The 17,638-nt window shown below is 56.1% G+C and overlaps 1 protein-coding gene across 5 annotated transcripts in view; it reads right to left on the bottom strand.

The window, feature by feature from the left end:
• ATP13A2 (ATPase 13A2) overlaps window positions 1-17,638 on the bottom strand; it is a 45,431-nt gene that overhangs the window by 12,998 nt on the left and 14,795 nt on the right. For 3 of the 5 annotated variants that reach the window (XM_019511944.1, XM_019511942.1, XM_019511945.1), the window contains 24 exons: window positions 17,027-17,138; window positions 16,804-16,883; window positions 15,158-15,235; window positions 14,873-14,942; window positions 13,900-14,034; window positions 12,939-13,005; window positions 11,376-11,507; window positions 10,955-11,122; window positions 9,863-9,973; window positions 9,730-9,776; window positions 8,981-9,169; window positions 8,679-8,885; window positions 7,627-7,740; window positions 7,050-7,206; window positions 6,353-6,473; window positions 5,898-6,022; window positions 4,814-4,974; window positions 4,091-4,201; window positions 3,798-3,877; window positions 2,720-2,872; window positions 1,719-1,815; window positions 1,048-1,271; window positions 753-904; window positions 423-595 (listed from right to left, as the gene is read on the bottom strand). In XM_019511944.1, the coding sequence (XP_019367489.1) occupies window positions 423-595; window positions 753-904; window positions 1,048-1,271; window positions 1,719-1,815; window positions 2,720-2,872; window positions 3,798-3,877; window positions 4,091-4,201; window positions 4,814-4,974; window positions 5,898-6,022; window positions 6,353-6,473; window positions 7,050-7,206; window positions 7,627-7,740; window positions 8,679-8,885; window positions 8,981-9,169; window positions 9,730-9,776; window positions 9,863-9,973; window positions 10,955-11,122; window positions 11,376-11,507; window positions 12,939-13,005; window positions 13,900-14,034; window positions 14,873-14,942; window positions 15,158-15,235; window positions 16,804-16,883; window positions 17,027-17,138 (3,064 nt within the window). Of the gene's footprint in view, window positions 1-402; window positions 596-752; window positions 905-1,047; window positions 1,272-1,718; window positions 1,816-2,719; window positions 2,873-3,797; window positions 3,878-4,090; window positions 4,202-4,813; window positions 4,975-5,897; window positions 6,023-6,352; window positions 6,474-7,049; window positions 7,207-7,626; window positions 7,741-8,678; window positions 8,886-8,980; window positions 9,170-9,729; window positions 9,777-9,862; window positions 9,974-10,954; window positions 11,123-11,375; window positions 11,508-12,938; window positions 13,006-13,899; window positions 14,035-14,872; window positions 14,943-15,157; window positions 15,236-16,803; window positions 16,884-17,026; window positions 17,139-17,638 lie in introns of those variants that run through there. The other 2 variants (XM_019511947.1, XM_019511946.1) reach the window with 2 other exon arrangements.

The following is a 17,638-nucleotide window of genomic DNA, read 5'->3' as shown; positions in this document are numbered from 1 at the left end:
TAAACCCGGTGGTTTCTGGAGGAGTCCATGGTATTATCTGGTCTGCGGTTGTCTGCTCCGCTGCACCAGGGTTGCTCGACCCCAGTTGTCTTTAGGGGCTGGACCCAATGACCCTTCCAGCCCCTTGCTGTCTATAATCTCTGCAGGGGGTGGGGGGGCTATTAGGGCTCTTTGTTCATGGGAGAAAGGGCTGAATCCTGGCTGCCGACATTGGGGAGGGGCTGGGGCTTGGGTAGGAGCTCTTAGAGGGGAAGCTGTAGCTCATGCCCACGACAAATCCCATCTCACTCCCTCAGCCGCACACCAAGCTGGGCTGCGGAAGACTTTGCACCCAGCGCTCTTTGGGGCAAAACATGCATCAATCCAGCAGGGACCCCGTGTCCTCACCGCCACCGATGTGCCAGCCCCGGCCGCCCTCCTACCTCCAGCGTGAACGCCACGAAGAAGTTGAGCGTGGCCATGCCCACCAGAAGCAGCTTGAAGTTCATGTCGCTCATGTCCTTCAGCGTCAGCAGGGATTTCATGAACCCCAGAGGGTAAACGGTCACCCCAATCATCAGGCCGAAGAGGATGACGAGGGCAAGCAGGAACGGGACTGGGTGACGGGAGACAGGAGGGGAGCCGTCACCAGGATGCAGGAGCCCCACCGCGATGCCCGGGGGAGAGCGGGCCACGTGCTTCCGTGCCCAAGGGGCTGACGACAGGCCTCACAGCTTTGCAAGCCCACGCAGGCAGCCCTGCCCTGTCCTCACCGTTGGTGTAGAGCGGCTTCCTGAAGGGGTATCCCTTGGACATGGCCACGGCGAGGGTCAGGTACTGGAAGCCCGAGATGCAGAAGACGACCGTGTTCTCGTAGTTGGGCAGGTTCTGCGGGGCCGTCACCGTGCTGTTCAGCGGGACGTACCTGGGAGCGGGGACAGGGAAGGCAGGGCTCAGATCCCCCAAGCACTCATGCTTCAGGGCAGCAGAGAGAGGTCACGAAGCAACAACTTCTGGCAGGCAAATTGCTCCCTAACAACTATCCCTCCAGGCCAGGCAGCTGCTTACCAGGTCTGGGAGACAGTGATGAAGTAGCTCACGACTTGCACGATGATGAGCAGGGCTGTCTGGAGCAAGAGGCTGCCCAGCACGAGGATGCTGATCAGTGACCCTTGGGGACGCTGCGTGCCCAGCTCCTGTGCCGGGCCGGTCTTACCCATCAGCACGGCCACGGTCGTCGTGATGATCAGGTCAAAGAAGAGGAACTGCAAGTCGCTCAGGTTGGTGTTGATCTGGGGGCGAGAGGCAACGTTGGAGATGCTGAACGGGGCTCAGGGGAATGGGTGGGAGATGGGGGCGCAGTCTTTCACTGCTAGCTCGCCGGTTCAAATCTGGAAGTCACCCAGCACAATAGGGAGAAGTGTCCCAGGTTCAAACTGCCTTGAGAAATCCCTGGGCAACAGATCCCCAGCTTCCCTCTGATCAGTCAGAGCGCATCGACCCTGCCTGCCGGGCCGTGGGGGCACAAGTGTGCAGGCAAAGGGCTTGTTCGAAGCTGCACTCCCAGGAAAACCACCTTTCCCCAGGCTGCAACAGCTGCAAGATAGTGGAAAGCCAGAGGAATTCAACCTGGGCGGGGGGTAGAGGTAAACGGCTGCAGCGACTCCCTGCCCGGACCCTCAAACCGCCCGGACCCCCTTCTCCTCTGAGCCACGATCCACTGTACCGGAAACACTCACCGTGTAGAGCAGCAGCACTGACACAAACTGCACCAGGCTGTACAGGGCCATGTACTTAAAGACCCCAAAGGACGTGACCAGAGAGCACCTGCCTTCCCTGAAAGATGGGATAAGACAGACTTTACACACCGATGGCCCGTAGACACCAGCGAGGCGTCTCTGCGCGGGCTGGCAGCTGGGAACCGAAAGGGCTCCGCCATCCTGGGGGGGACACTGGGGTTGTGGGTGGGGACATGCCTCGCTGGGCAGCACAGGAGCTCCCAATTCAGCGACCACCTTCGCGGCAGGAGCGTGGAGAAGGGGGCACTTGTTCAGTTCACGAGCATCTCTGTCGACTGCGACCCAGCTCTGGGCACAAGGCCTGATGCCGAGGGGCCACAGCCTGGCCACTGGACCACTAGAGATGCTTCTTCTTAGCATTGTGCAGTGCTGTTGAGCAGGACGGTCAGGGTGGCCTTGACCCCAGGCTTGCCTACATCATGGGGCTGCTGCCACCATGCCCGTGCTATGGTGACAGAAGGGGGTTTTCTGCTGCCTTCACTTCCCCAGGGCACAAAAGCCAAATCAGCAGGAGCTGGAATAGCTGCAGCCATGGACGGCAGGGCCGGGAGGCTGTCGCTCAGGTCGTGCCATCGTTTTACACCCCGAGATGACGCTGCTGAGCCAGCCAACCTCTGCCCTGTGGCCCAAGGCCAAGGAAGGACAGTGGCACAGAAGAAGCGCGAAAGCCCAAGAGCCCCTTGGGACCCTGTGCGCTTCGGGACGGACAGCGCCCTGCACGCCAAGCTTCAACCAGGGGGAAGAAGAGAGGGGAAGAACGAGGTCCGTGGGAGCCTAGAGACCACTGCCACCAGAGCGCAGGCGCCGAGACCCACAGATGGCAGGTGCCACACAAGCACCTTCGATAACCTCCGACCTGCTGATCCATCCCCACACGCTCCGGTTTGGGATCACCCCTACCACCCCATCCCAGCCCAGCAAGCACAGAAGACTGAGCTCACCGTATGACCAGGGGCACGCATTCGATGTTGGGAATTCGGGAGGTGAATGGCGATGCCACAGAGGCCTCCGCCTCGGACAGCGAGATCCCCACGTCAGCAGCCTTCAGCGCCCCGCAGTCGTTGGCACCGTCTCCACACATCCCCACGCAGTAGCTGCAGCAAAGAGACCTCTGTGGACTCCCAGCATAAGCCGAGGGGATCCCCAGCCCCCTCTCCTGCCCATACTGCCCCAGGAAGAGGAGCTCTCTGGACCAGCAAGTTGGAAAACATCAGTATTTGGCACACAAAGTGCTTGACAGCATCTCCATCCAGGACAACAGCGTCCATCTCCTGGCTGCCCTAATCGTGGCACCATTTGCAGAGAGATGAGAAACGGAGAAACCTTCAGCAAAGAAATCACTGGGAAGATGCCTCTCCCTGGCTACTATCAGCGGCCACGGACCCATTGGAAATGAGGGAGGCATCTGGCAGGGAAGGCTTGTGTAGACAAACCCTTGCCACAATTTGGGGGTTTTGACCTTTGGAGCAAAGATCACGATGATGGCCTCCCCAGAGCTTCGGAAAGTGTGGTCCCAAGCATAGCCGGAGGCCTCAAAGTTTGCATCTGGCTTTTGAAGAAGTCCCTAAATGCTGAGGTGCTCAGAGTCCCCTAGAGCTTATCTAAGGGGTTTCTTGAACCCTGTTAAAATCTCTGCTCTGCAAGTAAAAGCCATTTGTCTCTCTTTGCCCAGAGGCAGGAGAGATGGCCACGGGGTTGAATGTCAGTCTCTCAAACCCCAGCCCCTCAGGGGAGTTCACATTGAACTTCACCGTTTGGACCCTTCTCTATGTGCTGGATGATCATCTGCGAACTGGGAATGAACTGGAGGCACAGATAGGATCAGGCTTTGTATTGAGGACAAATTAGCTCCTGGCTCGGGGTGCTGCGGTGGATTGAATAGTACTGTCAGGGGGAAGGGATTTCAGGGTTGCGCATGGTATAGGAGCATAAGAGCCTCCTGCCTTGGCTTCACAAAAGACCTCTTTGCAAGGAAATGCTGGGTCTTTGCCCCATCCCCTTCCCCACCCCCCGCCTTACTTTAGGTCTTGCAAGCAGCGAACCAGCTGAGTTTTTTGGTCTGGAGACATGCGAGCAAAGATTGTCGCCCGAACCAGGATCTGCAAGAGAAAGCAGCATCATGTCAGCCTGGCATCACAGCTTTGGAGGGCAAAGGGCACCGGCGTGGCTACCTGGACAGCAACGAGCCAATGCCACAGCGTGCTAGCCCACAGCTCCCTGGCACATGGGGGGGGAAGATGCTGCCCAAGAGAGGGGCCACACTCCCAGCTACATGGCCAGCGGATAAGGTGGGGCCAGAGGGAAGGACTCACCTTTGGCAGCAGGTCAGGGAAGTGTTCGCAGACCACCGCGAAGGATTTCCCGTTCAGCGCCAAGTGGCACGGCGGCTGCCTGAGGAGACAGCCCTCCTGCTGGGACAGGCCCTGCGAACCAAGCCCACCCGTCCGCTGCTGAGCACACCAGCAACAAAGCTGCCGTCCCTGGGTGGGCCATCCAGGGGAGTGCTGGCAGCATCCCCTGCCCCGGTTTCTAGTCATCGCCACCACCCCCTGCTGCGTCTCCAGACCCTGTGGCCTGGATGGCACGGCCCCACGTGCTGGGGAATGGGGTCACTCCACTGCCAGATGTGGAATGACCCCATGGACTGACCCTGGGTGCTGACAGCACGCTGAAGCTGGCCCACAGACTGTCCCTGCCTATGGGACCTGGCCTCATGGACTCACCTTGTGCCCCTCTCCTGGCTTTTGGGGCTGGAAGTTCAAGCACCACTGGTCTAGACCTGACTGGTCCAGGCCCTATTCCCAGTACCAGTGCCCCAGCTCCAGCCCGAGCTTCTGCTACCAACAGCACCAGGATCACCCCCATGGATGTGAGGTCAGAGGAGGCCGTGCCCTGCACCTCGGGACGCTGGATGTCCATCTCTCCTGGGACACCCAGGTGTGAGAGCTCCTCATGACAACTGCTTCCCAAGTTGGCTGCAACATCTCATGGGAAAGAGGAACCCCTCGCCGGGCTGCTTTCCCGCCTGGCCTCACCTCTGCCAGCTCCTGCCCCTGGGCTTGCTCGGCTAGACTGAACTTGAGGGCGGTGGGTCTGTCACGGTCGGGAGGAGAGGCGTTCACAAAGACCACCCGCTCCTTAGGCTCCACCATCCGGCAGCTCTTGGCTACGTTCACCGCCGTCAGCATGTTGTCCCCTGCCAACGAGAAGCGGGCGGCCAGTGAGGACGGTGGACTATGGCTTTCAGAAGCCAGCGCCGGGCTGGGGCAGTTTGTGCCACCTCCACCATGGCAGCGCCTGAATGACACAAGGGGACGTGGCTGACATCTCTCACAAGCGACTCATTCCCTCTCTCACATGGGATCATAGGAATGGAAACACCTCTGCTGGTTTTGGGTCTGATCTGGGCAGATCCCTGCTGGAAATCCTCCTGGATGTGGGGTGTTTTGGTGCCTAGGGCCTCCAAGATAGCACGGGAATGGGGTTTTGGTTTAGGGAGCGGTGCATTTTGGCACAGGGGAGGGGGTGAATCTGTTCTTTACGGTCCCCCATTTTTGGCTGATAGATGCAGTTTTAATACTGGGAGGAGACAGCTCTATAATCCCTTGTTCTGCACCTCAGCAACTGGCTGCCTCCCTGACACCCACCCAAGATCGGCCATCACATCCACAAAACTCCAGCTAATAAAATGTGTCTGTTGGGTGTTTTCACTAACACACCCAGTGGTGGAACAGCTGACACGCGTGTGGCCATCATTAGGGTTTACAGCCAACACCCCAAGATGAACAGGACGCTGTTCCAGGCTCGAGGTGGGCAGCAAGATACCGGCTCTTGTTTTAATCAATGAAGGCCAGACTTAATGCTGCTGCTACAGCAAGGGTCAATAACGCAAGGTTTTGACAGCAGAATCCACCCTCCTGTGGGCTCTTCCCCGCCAAGGAAAGCCCTTTTCAAGTCTTTTTTGGTCCATCAGAAGGAAGCAAGGGGGGCACATGACCAGTTTTCCTTATGGGCCCATTCCTTCAGCATTTGTAAAGGGCAAAGAGCTCTGGGAAGCCTGCTCATTATCAGGGACAATAAATGCTGGGTCCCTCCTGCCCCACTGAGCCCGGTCATTACCCGTCACCATCACGGGGCGGAGGCTGGCTTTCCTGAGCAGGTGGATCACGGGAGCGGTCTCTGCCTTGAGCACGTTCTTCATCACCAGGAAGCCGAGGAGGGTCAATCCGCTCTCTACAGAGTCCCTGTTAGGACACAGCAGGGCCGTGATTTGGATACGGGAGTGAATGAACTTATGCAATAACCCTGGGCAGCAGCAACACTGTCCTGATTTAGGTGTTTAACCCCTTTATAACCCTTACTCCTTGTATAACCGTATCCCTAAAAGCCATGTTCATTTCCATTGCATTTCAGGGCCAGAAGGGACCATTCCTGTAGCTAGTGTCACCTCCTGCGCGACCCAGGCCATAAAGGCTTCCTTGCATTCAGCCCTGACCCACTGGGTGCAAGCAAGAAAGGAGGGAGGAAGATCTCAGAGGAGAGGATGGAGCTGGGTCTCCAGCAGGCTCACGCACCTCGTCAGCTGCTGGGCGTCCTCGAAGGTTTTGACCGGAGGGAGAGGTTTGTAGGCGAGTGCCAGGACCCGGAAGCCGTCGGCTGTGTAGCGTCGTAGCATCTGGGAGAAATCCCCCGGGACTGCGGAAAGACAGGGATCAATCAGTCCAGAAAGGATGGACGTAGCTGAGAGTGGACCCTGGGGACCAACAGGAACAATGGCTTTCAGCAGGTCTTTAACTCAGGTTGGCTAAGACAAGGTCCCTTGCCTTGGCGAATTCAGGTTAGAAGAGCCGTTTTGGCTCAGTTCGGCAGCTCCAGTTTAACCCCAGGTTCTTGACCTTGAACTGGTCACCAAACTTAAAACCCAGCCGCCTGATCTGCATGGCTACTATACTTCCAAAGTGGATTAGGCTCGTTTTAATTTGACTCTCGGATCACCGGATGCTCATCGGGAGCAGGTCCCTGTGGGGACAAGCCCTGCCACTCCAGCACGAGCAGCTGGGCATTATTTTTAGAAGAACACGAATAAAACCCCAGATTCTCCGGCATCCCCGATGGGTCCACGCCAGTACGAGCGACCAGTAGGCTCGAACCGCCGGCAGGTGGGTCCTTCCTGCAGCTGCTCCATGAGCTCTGGATCACTGGTCTCCTCTCTTGGAGAGCAAAGGGAATCGTGGTCAGCTGATCTGGGCAAGCGGAGGGAGGCACAGCTACCCGTTTCCTTGTTGCAGAGGCTGGCCACCATCTCCGGAGCCCCTTTCGCATAGGCCTCAGCGGGGGCATCTCCAGGCAGCTTCACCACCACGCTCATCCGTTGCAGGGAGGAGGAGAAGGGGAAGCGACGGAGGATCCCGACTGGCACCTGGTGCTTCTGGGGAGGGAAAGGAAGGCACTGACAGGCCTGGGGATGCTGAAGAGGGCCATGGGGCATATCAGCCTGCAGTGGTGGCACACCCGGCCACACAAGCGGCTCACACCCAGTGTCAGGGACTTCCCCTGCTTCCAGGGCGATTAGAAATGGCCTAGTCAAGAGGGCGCTGCTCACCCTATCGAGGGTGCAGGTTACCCTGATAAGTAACCCGATGGTGCTGAGATCGGTGCATGCATTGCTACAGCAACCTGACTTTGCCAGTGCCACGCCACACTGATGGGGGTACCTGGATGTTTCCCGGATTGAGATGTAGGTCCTTGTTTTAGTCTCAACTATGGGATTAACTCCCTTCTCCTTCCACCCCCCATGCACCCAGAGACCAGAGACTGCCCGCCTCGTACCAGCTCACCACGGGCTCACCGTGCCATGGGGCTGCTCCTCCACAGGCGGGGGCTTCATTGCTGCTAGGACCTTCGTCCCAAACTGCTGGATGGCGTGCAGGTCAGCCTCTTCCCCTTCTGCCTTCTCCAGGATCTGAAACCAAGGGAGGGGGTTCAGAAAGCACAGCTCAGAGCCTGTTGCCCTCCCCGCAGCTGACACGGCAGCACCGCGTCCTACCAAGCCAACAGACAAAACAAGGGGCTGCTCTTCACGGCTCGGCCGCAGCCTTGTAGTTTTGCTGCCAGCTCCAGCGCACGCCTGGACAGTCCTGTCCTCTTCACGGCATCAGGTCACCTCCCTTCAGGGGCTGCCATAGCACTGTTATACCCCCCACCCCCACCCCCCAGCCTCCATTTACACATAGGAAAGGGTTCAATCAGTAGATTGAAAACTAAAGTGATTCTGGGTGTTTTCTAGACCTCCCATCCCGGGACACCCACGTTGGTGAGCGGTGAAGCTGTCCAGCATGGCTGCTGCCTGAGACTAGCTTTCAAAGCAATTCTTGGCTTCTTAGCTACTCCTAGTACTACAGCTCCAGCCGCTCACGCATCTCTGAGCCTCGCCCCATTCACGACTGCGTGCTCGCCGCGTGTTTTCACACCCGGAGAACAAAGAGGCAAAGCTGTCTCGGCTAGAAACCAAGCAGGCTGCACACCCATCTACATCCGGCCAACTCCACCTCTCTGGCTCAGCCCAAAGCCAAACAGTCCCCCGCAGCGTCGCTCCCCCGACAGAGCAGCCATCGCACTGGACAGTGGGGTTCAGCGTTTATCTGCAGGGAAGTTGGGGTCTCTCTGCAGAGCCCGACAAATCCCCAGGTTCAGTGCCACAGGGTCGCTGCCCCATCCTTTGGTGGGAAGTAGGTGTAAAGCAGGAGGAAATGGGTGAAGTGAGAGTCACAGGCCTCTGAAGAGGGCACAGAAGGACGGATACACTTTCTCCTCCTTCCTAAACCACTCCTGAAGGGTACAGGCCTACACATGCTTCTGTGTGGACCCAAGGCAGCCCAAAGTCAGGCCGTCTCCTCTCACCCAGCCAGTAGACTCCATCATCTTCAGGTCCACCGGGTCTCCAATGGGCTGCTCTCTCAGCAGAGACACAGCGTGGCAGGTCGACAGGGAGTACAGCAACGGGCCGCCGGGCAGGCAGCGGGGCTCTTGGATGAGAGGGAGGAAGTAGCTGTTCTCCAGGGGAACGACACCCCAGACATCCAAGCCATCCTCCGTGAGGGTCCCTGTCTGTGGCGGAGGCAAGGGAAGGTGGAATCAGAACCAAGCCCACCTCGGTCACTGACCTGCATGCCACAAGGCAACAAAGCCCCCCTGGGACTCACCTTGTCGAAGCAGACCAGGTGGATCTTGCCACACAGGTTGATCCGGGGCGGGCTGACGCAGAAGATGCCGTGCTTCTTCAGCCGGTTCTGGGCGTAGATGGTGCCCACGGTCATTGCGGCGGGAAGCGCCGGGGGCACGATGACAGTGATGAGGTCCAGGGCACGGATGATGATTTGCCCAAGGGCAACCTGTTCATGTCAGGCAGCCGGGAGCGGGAAGACAGGGAAAGAGAGAGCAGCTTGAATGGGATGAGGGGGCTCCGCAGTACAGCGCCTGGCTCCAGGGGAGATGGACCAGCAAGTGCAGCTGCCCACAGTGCATCGCATGCTTGTATTCAATAAAGCCAAAACACAGGCTCCCCAGCGCATCTTAGCTTGCAGCCTGCATCACGATTTGCTGGGAGCGACCAGCCAGCTTCCAGCCCTCCCCAAACCAACTTCTCTTAGCCCTAAAGAGATGCCACAGCAGCATGGAGCTGGAGGCTGGATCTCTGCTGGCTTATACACAGGGGTGAGTTTTGCAGCAGGGCTTTTGTCTGTGTTGCACAGGAGGTGGCTTGCACAGCCTGGTTGGCTCCTGCAGCACTGGGTGTTTGAGAAATCTGGAGGTACAGACTACAACCATGCCAGCTATGGACTGTCATAGGGCTAAGTCCCGCTTCCACATCAAAGTCAGCTCCCAAATGCAGGCAGGGAGCAGAAAGGAGAGCAGCAGAAGCAGAAAATTTCCCCAAGCACCAGCAACTCACCTTGTTTCTAATCAAAATCAAGATGCTGTATATGGTCCCAATAACAGCTGCAAGAGAGGGGGGGGTGCATCCATTAACAACAGCCTCGCATCCATGCATTGGTGCCAATAAGGCTTCCTGCTTTCAGACTTACCCAGAACGGCAAGGAAGAGAACAAACTTCATAGCATCCTTGTAGAACTTGAAACTCAGCGGCTTGGGATAGAGGATGGAGCTGATCAGGTCCCCTTTCGCTGTGCAGAAGCCTGGGGAAGACAAGGGGCAGGGGCTTATCATGGAGGCTGCTGGCACGGTGGCTCCTAAAACATCATGCATGGCTCATTTTTCCCAAGCACCTGAATAAATCTGCTGGGAAAAAATGAAACCTGGGCACTTCAAGATGACTAGTACTGTAGGTGTCTTGTGGTTCCCCCTTTCTCCTAATGGTGTCAGGGCAGTGGGCCACACTGGAGAGATGTCACACGGTGCGGGGTTAGTGCCTACACCTCCACGTACACCCTGCCCCCGGTCCTATGTTTAATTCATAATTCCCATCTCTGCACATGCTGGCTTGAGACCTGCTAGAGCTGAACTACGCAACAATACTGAGACTACGACCAAGATTGCTCTCTGGGAAAGGGATCACCTGTGTGAGTGTGTGTGCACGCATGCATGTGTGTACCTATATGTATGCAACCAGAATTGCTAGTAATCCTACCCTGAGCCATTTAAAGCCTGCCCACAATGCCTCAGCTCCTAAGACTAGAAGTGAGCCTAACTTTCCCCAACACCAGCCTTCCTTGCTTAAAATGCCACCTATCCATTTAGACAGGCTGATTTTTCTCCCTTCAGCGGGCCCTTGATGTTCTCTAGTTGTGGTCTTCTGGGGTGGGAACCCCTTACCGGTACCTGTGGAGCCCCTCTGCAATTCTCCTTGCCTGGACGCCACAAAGCAGAACAGGCTCATTCGCAGCATCCAAGGGCGAGGACAGAAGATGGCTCCTGGCCATCAGAGCACAGAGACACTAAAACAGCCTCCCAGCAGGAGCCAGGAAGGGAAACCTAACCAGGCTGAAAATAGAGCTTGATGAAATTATGAACTAGCTTCTGTAACATAGCTGCTTGCTGGCGGGGACCCGGATCCGACGTCCTGGGAGGTCCTTGCATGCTGCAAGTGCTGTTTGGGCAGCGTGATTGTTGGGTGGTGGGGTGAGCACAGCAGGGACAGCCCGTGGCTTGGTGCTTACCCGTGCGGGTCACTACAGCCAGGACGTCCTGGCCCACGTACGACTTGGCTTGAAGCACCTGCGTCCCACAGAACAGCGTGTGCCGTTTGTGCTCTTCGGGGGAGTAGATCAGGTTGATGGCTTGAGGCCCATCCGGTAAAGGGGTCTTCATCACTGGGACGCTCTCCCCTGCAGAAAACACCCACATGGTGATAGAGGCCATGAAGAGAGACTCATCCCAACATGGCAACCAGTGCTTCTCCATTGCCTTTGCGTGCGTGGCGCGGAGAACTGGGATCTTCTAGATCTGCCGCCTGCCCGACCAGAATCTCAGCACCCGCCCTCTTCACGAGCTCCCTGCCCCTGGCTGCAAGGATGCAGCCTTCTGGTCCAGAGAGGTGGGTGTGCCTTCCCCTGCACTGCAATGCCCTGTGGCACTCACCCGTCAGCATGCTCTCGTTGACCATGCACTCGCCAGTGAGCAGCGCGGCATCGCAGGGGATGAGAAACCCATCGCAGGGGAGACTAATGCAGTCGCCAGGCACCAGGTCCTCCGAGCTCACCATCACTTCCCCTGCAAGAGCAAGCATGGCGCCATCAGGACCCCCTCAGTGCAGCCCTCATCACCGTGGAGTTAAATGCCGCTGGTCCCATTCACTAAAACACAAGACTTGAATGCCAGCTCATCTTGGGGTTCAAATCCCACTGCATGAGGGACTTTCCCTCGGGAGATCCCCGCTGTTGGCAGGGCAAAGGCGAAAGCAGCTGTTACAAGGACAGGGCAGCTTCACCCACCATGAAGGCCCTGATCCTGGGCTTGGATCCTCGTGAAGCCCCTGCAGTTCAACGAGGCCCTGGACTCAATGGCTCAGGATGCCCCAGTCCCATGTCTCCATGAGAGCAGGGGTGCCTGGACCTGACCACAGGCCCAGCTCTTCTAGACCAACATCTCCCAAACAAATGACACGTTCTGGAGGGGCACCTACCTGCACGTGGGCAAGAGATGTGCCTGCCCCCCTCCCCTTCCTAAGGGGAAGTGTGCCAGCATCCCAAGAGCCACGCTGCTTAGGAAGAAAGCCCTCTGCGACCTGGCCTCCAACTTTCCCCTGCTGCCCTTTAATCAGCGGAACTTAATTACCGAATTAAAAGTCCACGGTTAAAGGCAAATCCCTACAAAAGGCTTTGCTTTGCCTGGGACCAAGGCTTAAATTGGAGCTAGCTGTAATTACCGCTTGAACGGCTTCCAATTACATGCTGGGGTGCATTGAATCTGTGCGCTCGAGGGTTTGTGCCATTATGGTGGATAACATTAAGCACCTGGCTGGTAGATGCATGCACAGCGGGAGGCGCTACCCCATGCGGGGGAGAGAGCAAACCCTCAATCTCTGCCAGTGAATCAAGAACCTTTCAGAGATCAGATCTAAAGAGACAAGCCAGCGGGGGAGAGGGGGGCGAAATCCTTTCTGTAAATCCCGTGTCATTTTTAACCTTTTAACTCTAATCCGGTGATTGCAGGGTGGTGGGCCCCAAGCAAACAGCCGCTCAAATGGAGGGGACGGCAGCCTTTTATCTACTGAGCATATTTAAGTTTAACTAATAAGGGGGCTTATAAGAGCTCTGGGGCAAAGCCGCAGCCTGATGGAGAAGACCGAACACGCACCTGAGGTTTCTGCAGCGCTAGGTACATTGTGCCTTCAGAAAAAAAAAAGGGGGCCTAAACTACCTGCCTGCGTGCCCACGTGAAGATGCTCTGTTAGGGGCAGGGGTGTGACGTTCCTGGCTCTGCCACCGATTTGCTTGGCGGCTCTGGGCACATCACTTCACCTGCTTTTTATATTGGAGACAGGGCTGCCCTCCTTCGTATGGCGCTGCAACAGCAACTGAAAGACCCTGCGAGACCCCATGAACCTCTGCTCATTTGCCTAAGAGCTGATCAGCAAGAGACACAAGAGCCCCTGCCTTGGCAGCGGGCACAGCAGAGCTGCAGTCTTTGCCCAGCACTCACCTCCGCTGGGGCGGTGGACTCTCACGCTGATCGCCATCTTCACCATGTTCTGCAGGGTCTTGCTTTGCTGCAAGCAGGCAGACGGGTGGATAAACCAGCAAGCAAGGGAGGGCTTTAAAAGGCACCGGCCTAAGATTGAACTTCCTAATGTGGTTTCTGGATTTTAAGGCTGGAACAAGCCATGCCAATCCCCTTGGTGGACCTCTTGCATCACGTGAGCTGGGATACCTTCCTCGACCCCAGAGTCCTGCCCTAAAACCAGTGCTTCTGGGAGAGCAGGGCTTTGAGAAAGACACGCAGCCATGGCAGATACCCCAAGCAATGGAGAAATCATTAGAAAGGTAGGGCTGGAAGAGGTCTCAAGAAGTCATCTAGTCCAACCCTCCTGTCTGAGGCAGGAAAGGTCTTGTGTCCCATATGAGGATCGAACCTGCAACCTTGGCAGAAGCTACTGAAGAGCTGGCTCTGCCATTACTCCTTTCTCTTTCCATGCCTGCCCCACCCCTCCCCATATACTCATACTTCCCCCCTCCCTTCCCTTTCACAAAAGGGATGGAGGATACCTGCAGGATGGAGCAGACCGGCAGCATCCACCCACCCTCTGCCTGCCAGTCCTGGCTATTTTGCAGGCAGATCAGAGGACCAGTGAATCCAGTCTGCTTCTCCCACCCCCTTGCTCCACTGGGCTACAGTTAGAAATTCAAGAATTTCACTTGGTGCCATGCCAATAGCTCCCGGTCCCCCCGGCGGTGCGGGGAAACCACTTGGAAAAACGCCTGCCATGTGCAAAGACTCAGACACAAGCCTGCCCCTTGCAAACAGGACACGGAGAGACGGAGGCTGCTTCTTGAGAGCCTGCAACACCAGGACCACCCTGCTCTTCCCAGCTGCAGATCTGGAGTGTCAGATTGGGAGGCCTTCCAGATTTTACGCCTCCCCCCCAGCACAGCCCTGCACCCACCTTTCGGGTCTCATAGAGAGAAAGCCCAATGGAGATGGCAGAGATGACGAATATGCAGGCAGCGTAGTAGTAATACGTGTCAGAGATCCACAGCACGATGCTGAAAATCTGGAAGATGTAGAAGGGATTCAGCACCTGGGGGGCGGGGGAAAAGACAGGTGTCACTGAGGACATTGCTCATTCACCGGTGCCTGAGACTTGCAGGGGTGGTGGGAAAGCCAGGGAGGTCCTCCTAGCCCCTGGCTCATCAGTGTGGAGCTCTTTCCCCATCTCCTGCCACTTGCTGGAGGAGCTCCAGATGCTGCAGTCCTTGCCTATACTGTGCCCAGCTCTGCCCTCCATCACCCAGCCGCCTTGGATCTAACTTCTCCCCCTTGCCCTATCCTCCCACAACCACTGGGTTTGTCCAAGCTGCCTCGGCTGAAGGCTGCTTCTTCTTGCTGTGCTGATCTCGGGGGAGGAAACAGCTGGGACAAGGCTCCATATTGCTAAAGCAATGGACACACAGCCCAGTCTCAGACCTATTTCAACTGTATCAGCCCTATCAATGGCTCAATGGCCCTGGCCGTGGATGCTGAAGATACTAGAGGGCCAACAGCTCGTCCTTCTGACATTCACGTTACATGCCTTCGCATGAGTGCTGCACTTCAAGGCCCCACCTGAGATCTGGTGTGCTAGGTGCGCTATAAGGGTGCAGTGAAGAACAGCGTTTATAAGCTCTTCGGGGCCAAGCCAAGGCACGCAGAAGGAAGGAGGGACCAAAGGGAGGTATCTTGCCCCATGTCACACAACAGCAGGGCTGAGAAGAGACTCAAAGTCACGTCTCCTGTTGCCTATGAGGTCCCTCTTCCTGGGCACATACTTAGCAGAGCTTAAAGTCCTGCCCAGTTCTTCCAGACTTAGCTGAGCCCTGTTCTTGCCAAGCCTGGAGAAAGCAGGAGGGCAGCAGGTGAGCCACCTGGCAGAGCTGTACCTCATCCACCAGCAGCCGGAGGTAGGATTTGACCGGCACGTTGATTAGGTTCGGCCCGTAGATCTTTCTCCTGAGGAGAAAACACAGCAGAAGCCAGAGGACCGAGGTAAGGATGCTGCGTTTCAGGCTTTCTTCTTGAACAGCCCAACGCAGCGCCCAGACCTTAGCAGGAGACCGACAGGTAAAAGCAGGGCCTAGCATAGGCGCTGCCAGCCCAGAGCCCACCGGCTCCCTGAAAAGGCCTCAGCTGCTGCTACACAGGTCCCCGAGCCAGCATGCACCTACTTTGTGCTGTGATCTTGCTGTGTGAGCCCAGCCTGGGAGAGATGGATGTCTGCGCAGGTCCACCCCTCATCCAAGATGCTGAAAACACACGCACAACAAAAACACATCCAGGTGAGCAACGCTCTGGCTAGTATCTCAAGTGGCTTTCATCACAAAGGTACATTTATCCTTGTCCTTTCTGAAGCATCCAAATAATGCAATGTGGTGTCATTGCACGCTGCTTATCAGTTATATGAAGGCTGTCTGAACTGTCAAGCCCCTTGCTATAAGATCTAATAGGCATGTATACAATACTGCATCATGTACTCAAGTGATGCATGTACCACTGTATGTACACACACACACACACACACACACACACACACACACACACGCAAATTCTTAATGGACTTCCACATGACAGCAACACTGAAATAGTGCCCGCTAACATCGAGCCATTGATGTGACCTAGCGGATGCGCAGGTAATTGGGGCTGAAGTTAATTGCTCAAGATGAGCGAGTTGTCAAGATTGCAAGATCAAATGTTAAGACGCCAGGAAATTCCAAGGGGAGAAGAACCCATCGGGGAGCCTCTGATTCACCTTGCTAACTTTTATGCACGGCAGCAATCCTATAACACGATAACAAAACCCAGTGAAGGGTATAGCCATATGTTACAATAGCATCCACATCCAATGAGGCCAATAAGCAGTTATAATGCAACTGTTCCTGCAGCCCGATTCTGCCGCAATACAAATGCAACAAAATCATTGCAATGTTCACCCTGCCTCATTCTGGGGCAGAACCGGAGCGATCCATCCCTCTTGTACAGCTCCAGGATCAGGCAGAGGCCACAGTTACAGCCCAACAGTTGAGACACGCACCTCAGTGCCAGCTCTCTCCTCCCTTTGGAAGCAGATTAAAAAGTATGTTCATAGCTCAGTGTATGAGCAGGGATGTCGACAGCAATGTCCGGACTGCTCAGCCCATGTTCCTACACGCACAGTGCATCTCTAGCAAGACTGAATGGTTGAATTTCTCCTTCTGATTCTTTTGAACCAGGCTAAGAGCTAAAAATAGATTAAAGCCCATCACTTCCCCCACCCCCCTCCTGCTTTTCTCCCCATTTGCTTTGGATTTCCATCTCATCACGAGATATCCCATTTCAAATCACAAGGGCGAAGCTGCGATGGGTGCTGCCACAGTCGCTCTGTCTGCAGTCAGCTTCTGGGTACACCCTGCCCACAACATGGAGAGGGGGGAAAAAAAAAGTCTCCTGAAAGTTCACAGCTCAGAAAGCACCGATCACAGGGCTTCCTCGAGGGAGGAGGCAAGTTGATCTGGCTTCCAAACTCTGGGTCTAGTGCCCTCCCCGGGGCGGGAACAAAACAGAAGACTGCTTGGAGGCAGGCGGTTTCCAATGTCATGGCGCGGTCTTTGAAGAGAAGCAGCCTAGCCCCTATGGCCACAGGGGGCCAATCCCCCACACAACACAAGCTGGGGAACGCCCCTGGTTATTCCCAGCCGGAGCTTGAGAACTTCTTGTTCTTTAAAACAGGACTAAGAAAAGCACCTTGTTGCTCAGCACATCCAGTCCCATTGGAGCCGACGGACACACGCGCCCATCGCCGGGTGGGAAACAGCTCCTCCATGGACAACAGCCTTACCTGACCTTGCAGTAGGCCTGCTGCCTTTCCAGCCAGACGTAGCGCGACCCTTCGAAGAGGTAGTAGCGCAGGATGTTCTTCTAAGCACAGAGAGAGGCGCAAAGTCAGAGCAGGTCTGGGTCGGCCCGAAGCTCGGCAGCCCTTTGCGGAGGAGGAGAAGGAGGAGGAGGGTGCACGGATCCCAAGGACAGGACTTGGGTGGGAGCAGAGGGCGAGAAGTTACCTCCTCCTTCTTGTGGAGCTGGATGGTGTCCCTGCCATCGTCCTCACCCGTCACGCCCACCGCAACGCTGGCTCTCCCATCGTCGGGTCTGGTCCCAGGATGCTGCTCCAGGCTATTCGGGAAGGAAAACACAACACCGGTATGTCAGCAGCCCTGGCACTATCCCCAGATGCTGCCTTACCTAATGCCCTCTGGTATCCCATGGGTCTGGGGACCTGGAGAGCTTCAAAAGCTGATGCTACCTGTAACCCCATTCGGGCACATCTCACGCCAACGGCACATGCCTCATATAGTTCATCGGAGAACTTCTTCACCCCAGAGAAAACCCCATGGCTGAACTAGTGTAACCGGTAAGAGCACGTGGTCTTTCCCAGCTATGCACAGAGCGTCCCCAGAGCCATCATGGGGCAGGGGAGACCTCGCTGCTATGAAATTCTCTGAAGAGGTAGATTGTTAGGAAAAAATTAAGGTTGCTTCTTCTCTAAAAAGTTTCAATGTATAATTAACGGCAACCTCTTACCCCACCCCTTGACGCTCGCTATAATTGAAAGATCAAGGGGGAAAAAAAAGATTTCTTTTCTTAGTTTACCTGGAGCTTTACCAGGTCCTCTT

Source organism: Gavialis gangeticus, unplaced genomic scaffold (genome assembly GCF_001723915.1).
Source record: "Gavialis gangeticus isolate Ggan-Ray unplaced genomic scaffold, GavGan_comp1, whole genome shotgun sequence".
NCBI classification, from domain to species: domain Eukaryota; kingdom Metazoa; phylum Chordata; order Crocodylia; family Gavialidae; genus Gavialis; species Gavialis gangeticus.
Note: the sequence above shows the minus strand (reverse complement) of the source record. Positions and strands in the feature narration are given on the sequence as shown.